The following is a 6,000-nucleotide window of genomic DNA, read 5'->3' on the forward strand; positions in this document are numbered from 1 at the left end:
TGCAGAAGCTCGTTAGTCTCACCTGTTTTCCTCGCCGCTGTGGTCACCCTCTGTTAATTTTCCTCTGGGGCCTCTCTCCCCTTCAAGCTTGGGCGAAGGTCTCTCTCCATTTTCCCCCCGCAGACAAGCATCTTTTTTAGAAAACCAGTTAAAAGGAAACGAACAGTGATTCTAGCTTTCTAATCTTTTGTTGATTTTGGATTTCTTTTTGGATCTTTTTTTTTTTTTTTTGGCTTTGTTTTCCTTTTTCTATTTTATTTTATTTTATATTTTATTTTATTTTATCATTTATTTATTTATTTATTTAATTTGGCTTTTTTTCTCTTTTTAAATAATTGAGATAATTCATGCACCCTGAAATCAGGTCTTTTAAGGTATGCGACTCAGTGGTTTTCTAGGGCGTGTGTGTTGTTGCACACTCGATGGTGCCCCAGGGTCCCACAGGCTTTGTTCGTTTGTCTTCATTCTTTTTTTCTTTCTGCCCAGACTGGATGATTTTGATCACCTTTTATAATTTTCAGTGATTTGTTGATATCCATACGTCGTTTTCCTGGTTTCTTTAGTTCTTTGTCCATGGTGTCCTTGAGCTCGTGGTACATATTTAGAACAGTTGATTTACTGTTTGACCAGTGCTTCCAACGTCTCTGCTTTCTGTCGAGAAAACCTGTGTTTCTTTTCTTCCTGTGACTGAGCCATACGGTCCTGTTTCTTCGTATGCTGATATCTGCTTATTGAGGGCAGCAGCTGTCTATTTGTCTTTTTTAGACTTTTTTTTGTAAAGCACGCATTCCTTGTAGTGTGTGGTCCCTGAAGTTTCTATTCTGTTATCTCTGTGGTTAGTCAGTGACTTGACGAAGATTTCCTTAAATGTCGGGCTCCTAAAAGGGAAAAACAGAAAGGGATTCCTTTCCCTTGTAAATCTTCTGATAAATGCCATAAAGCAAAATGACTTCAGCCTGAGAGGATCAAAACCAAGGAAAGTGTCTGCACCGGCCCCACGGGGATCCTCCAGATAGACCAAAGTTCACAACCCCAAATGTGGAGGACAACTGTATAAGGTGTCAGTCAGGTGGCGCTAGACTTATCAGGGTGATCAGTTAGCACGGGATATAAATGTCTGACGCCGATGCTGCAGACCTGAAACTAATGTGACGTTGCGTGTCCGCTGTAACTGAACAATAAAATTCAAAAATATATCTGTAGGGCAAGGTCCCCAACGTCTTCCCTACCACCAGCCGACCACTCCCCGAAAGCGGGCCACTGTCCCCGCAGCTGCAGTGGGGCCGAGTGCAGGGGATGGCAGCTGCTGGGTGCGCGTCCTCCCTTACCAGCATGGGCGCCTCTCCGTTCGTGAGCACATCCCCATCTGTTACAAGCAGCCAGTCAGTTTCCAGGGTTCCAAAATCGTTGATTCGGATCATTTTTTCCCCTAGTTCACTAGGTGTTTTAGAGGAGACACCAACCGCTCTACCATTTCATGTGATGTTATTTCCTCAGGGGTTACAGTCAATATCAATTTGTCACAGCCTAGTTCAGATCAATACCAATTCGATGTCAGTAGCATACAAAACTTTGCTCCTATAGTTATATTTCCTACTCTTCCTCTGTCAAATTGTCACATAAATTACATCTTTATACACTGTGTGCCCACTGAAACAAATTTGTAATTATCGCTTTATCTTTTTACTCCTAGGAGAGAAAAGAGTGATAAAACAAAACTTTTATACTGTCTTTTGTATTTACTTGTGTGGCTGCCTTAACCTGTGCCCTTTGATCCTGCCCGTGGATTTGAGTTTGTTTAGCACCCTTTCGTGTCAGCCCGAGGGACTCCCCTTAGTGTTACTTGCCAGTGACCCGTTCTCTTTGTTTTTTTATTTTGTTTTGTGTTTAATATGGGAACGTGCTCATTTCTTCTTCGTGTTTGAACAATAGTTTTACTGGATAGAGAATTCTTGGTTGACTCTGCTTTTGACGCCTGGACTGTGTCATCACACTGCCTCTTCGTCTGATGAGAAAGCAGCCGTTGAGCTCGTCGAGGGTCCCTCGCATGTGGTGGACGCTGCTCTCATGCTTCTCGCAAGTGTCCTTCTCTTTGATTTGTGACAGTTTATGATCTCAGTGTCGATCTGTTTGACTGTATCCTGCTCGGGTCTGCTGTCGGTCTTTCGTCAAGCTTGGCAGGTTTCCAGCCTCTGCATCTTCAGGTTTTCTTCCTGCCTCGTCTCTCTCCTCTCCTTCTGTGTCTGTTGTCATTCTCGGTGGTGCCCTATAGGTGTCTGAGACGCGGTTTATTTTTCGTTATTTTTTCTTCCCTTCCCTCAAACTGAATATTAACCAGTCTTCAAATTTGTGGGGGGTTTTTTCTGCCACGTAAATCTGCTGAGCCCCTCCTCTGAATTGTTCTTTTTGGATATTTTCTCACCTTTAGAGTTCCTTTTTTTTTTATGATTTCTGTCTCGATCGATGTTTTCTGTTTTGCAATTCCTCAGTCTCATACTTTTTTAGCTCGCTCTCCGGAAATGATCCTTGCGAAGCGGTTCACTTCCAGAGCTCAGGAAAAGTTGGCTTCGCCCCTTTCTGCCAGTGTCTCATTCCTTTTATGGAGGGCAGCTTTGATTAAGAGCTTATTCCACATTCTTGCTGATGTCATTCCTCTTTCTTGTCATTTTTCACTCTAAGACCAGTCCTGCCACAAGTAGTTTGACTACCTACTTTGCGGAGAAAGTGGTCTGCCAGGTAGAATCATCTGAATATGAAATATGCAGACATTCACAGAGCTTATCAGCATTTTCACACCCTTTATTTAACTATAAATACAAGAACTACCAACCAGGTGGACAGATGTGTGAGCACTTTGTGTTTTTCTGGATGACTCGTTAGATGAAAATTTCATAATACTTTAGGTTTGCTTATTTATCATTTAGTCTCTAAGAGTGCTGATTAACTATTACATCGTGTTAAATTGAGTCCTACAGTTTAGGGCCTAGTCCAAGATCTTCAGCTCCATGCCAGGCCATGTATAAGGTTGCACGGCGCCCTTGGCCTTGCTGCTGCTTCTGGGTACAGTGCAGTGAAACGTCTGCCGCTTGCTTCTTAGGTCATCACAGGCTGCTGACTAAGAGTGTGCCCGAGACTCCAGTGCACAAGCAAATCTCCAGAAGGCTGCTTCATAGACAGATCAAAGGCAGGTGAGTGACAGCGTTGTCTAGCTCCTCTGTACCCCAGTTGGCTCTGTGATGATCTCGTGGGCCACCGTTCACCTCCCCCTGACCTTCGTGACTCAGATCTTAGCTGTATTGCTTGTAACTGAAGAGCATTCTGTAAATGCTGAGGGCTGGAGAACCTACAGAAGGTGCTGTGTTACTGGCCTTTTTTACCCGGCAGAATTGTTTTTTGACTTATCCTTATTGTGACATGTATCCACAGTTCATCTGTTTTTATTGCCAAGCAATATTCTGTTGAATAGGTCCTCCACAATTTTTAAATCTTTTCTCGTGCCGCCATGGAGAAGGAAGAAGCCTTCATTATGGCCAGGCGAGGTGGAAGTCTAGCATCCCAACTTTGCCTGTGTTGGGGCCAGCTTTTCAGGGCAGTTGATTGGGGAAGGGCTGTTTTATCTGCAAGTTTCTTGCCTGCCTGCCTGCCTGCCCTTTCCGTAGCTCTTTGGCTAGAGAGCCAGTGTTTCTCTGTGCAGTTTTTGTCTGCAGCTCTCAGTTTGTTTAGGGTATCAGCTTCTCCAGCACCCAGTCTGGGACCTAGGAAGCTAAAAGGAAATTCCGGGAGCTCACTGCCCTGTCTCTTGGGTTCCGCATCTCTAGCCAGTCTGCTTCTCTCCACTGTTTGCTTCACACATAATGTTCAAGGTTTTTAGCCGTGTTTAACAGGAAGACTAGGGAGTAGCGTGTGTACTCTGTCCTGTCCGGGCTCCCTCTCGACCTGATAGGTGTATGGATTTTACACACTTGCACACGTTTAACTCTAGGATAGATAGCAAGAAGTGAAATTGGTGGGTGTCAGAAGGCATACACATGTTGTAAAACTGCTCTCAAACCTTGTGGTCTTTTTCACCTTGCGAGTTGGGAAGCTGTATTTCTCTTTGATGTGTGTTAACTATGAATTACTGGTGATATTGAATACTCCTTGTGCTTTTTGTTCCTCGAGATCCTCCGATACCGGTCCTGATATCGATGTCGTTGACGAGTCCCCGGAAAAAGGAGATGGTATTACCCACATTCGATTTGCGTTTTTTAATATTTTTTCTCTCTTTGAGAAGCATTCTTTACCATTGCTGCTCAGCATATCCTAAGATGTTTTACAGACATTGTGTCCATCAGCAATATTGATAGGTGGACTGTCTCTTGCACAGAATGTAGTGAGAGAATTTCTGGAGAAGAAATAATTCACACAGTAGAAAAGTAACTGAGAGTGATTTCCAAAGTACTATACTATGTAATACCAAGCACTATGGCTTATCTATGAAGTATATAAGATGGAGTTTTCAAAACTAACTTTTTTTAATTTAGAAATTCATGCTTCTTGTAGAAAATGAAAATGTACATGTTTACTGGAGGCAGTTTATGAGACTGTCTGGAGGTGACAGTCCAGTGGGTCAGGGGTCTTTCTGCACCTTTTTGGAGCTGTATATCAATCTCATCTGAGCTTTGTTATAGCAGTTAAGAAGTCTCAACCAGTAGCTTGTCAGATTCTGTCTTCTATGTGGCACTGCATAATTTTTACCCATTGTGCACATGGGAAAATGTCAGGCTTGCATCTCACTGTTGTTACTAGCTGTCATTCCTGTTTTGTAGAACTAAGTTTAAGAAGAAGTCCTCGAATCAAGCAGTTGTCATTGGGCAAGACGAAGTCTGTTTCCTTCTATTCTGCGTCTCAGCCGAAGTCTCGAAGTGTGCAGAGAGTTCATTCCTTCCAGCAAGACAAGTCAGGTGATATATGTGTCAGTCTGTTGTTAAAAGTCTATGCTTACTGGTTAAGAAGCATTTGGCGAAAAGAAGTATGAAATTAGATATTTTGTTTGTTGACATTGAAGGAGAAGAATAAGTGTGTGTTTTTGAGTTTCTGGGTGATGACCAGATATAGTCCATGGCCATCCTTGCCAGTCATCCCTTTTGACTCTTAAAACTGGTGATCCACACATTTCTCGCAAGCAATACATTTCTTTAAGAGGAATTCACCTGTAATGGCCACCGTATGTTCAAGTGTCCCAGGTGCAAGGTGATATCTCTCTGTATATACTTTGTTTTCTTATCCATTATTATCTTGGATCATCAGAAATGTGTGCTTAAAATCACAAAATAAATTATATTTATTGCTTACATTTCCTTAGGGGTTGAGAGTGATTGCAGCCTTCCTAAAATTCAAGAAGGCAGCAATCATTGTAGTCGCTGATGGAATGGAGTCACTCTCAGAAATTTTCGTCTTCTTTGTTGTGTTAGTATCTGGAGGGCAGAAGCTGAAAGGAAATTTGGTGTTGTTGCTGGTTTTGACTTGCAGACCAAAGAGATACTTCTCCTGTCCAAAGTATTCGGTCTCCTAAGAGCCTTCTCTTTGCGGCAGTGTCTGAGAAGATCAGTCCCTTGGAGAAGGGTTCGGCTCGAATTAAAAGGCCTTCAAGAAGCACAGTGGACTCTGAGACACCTACAGCCTCTGAGGTAGAAAATGTCTCTACTGTTTAAAATAGTAAATGTTGTAAGAAATGTTCCTTGGGGAATGTGGAGGCATGCTCATGGAAACCCCCTGAGCCTGTTAGAGAAGAGAAAGCACTTGGTCTTATCGGGTATGTAAGGATTTACCGTGGCAGTTTGGCTTGGGCCAAGTTGGTGGGTTGAGGAAATGATTATGGACTCCATCCAGTTTCCCATCAGTAACTTGGAGGCCATCCTTCACTTGTCCATCCCCCCGCCTGCAGCAGAGCCAGTCTATTCTTCCTGTGGAGGGAGGGAGGAAGAAGGGAGGAAGGGAGGAAGGGAGGAAGGGAGGAAG

General features: G+C 43.2%; 1 protein-coding gene across 1 annotated transcript in view; it reads left to right on the plus strand.

The window, feature by feature from the left end:
* Window positions 1-6,000, plus strand: part of TICRR (TOPBP1 interacting checkpoint and replication regulator) — a 35,362-nt gene that overhangs the window by 22,408 nt on the left and 6,954 nt on the right. Inside the window, 4 exon segments of the mRNA XM_039858456.1 lie at window positions 3,098-3,188; window positions 4,162-4,220; window positions 4,809-4,943; window positions 5,512-5,669. Coding sequence (XP_039714390.1) covers window positions 3,098-3,188; window positions 4,162-4,220; window positions 4,809-4,943; window positions 5,512-5,669 — 443 coding nt within the window.

This window comes from Pteropus medius, unplaced genomic scaffold (genome assembly GCF_902729225.1).
Source record: "Pteropus medius unplaced genomic scaffold, Ma_sr-lr_union100, whole genome shotgun sequence".
NCBI lineage: Eukaryota > Metazoa > Chordata > Mammalia > Chiroptera > Pteropodidae > Pteropus > Pteropus medius.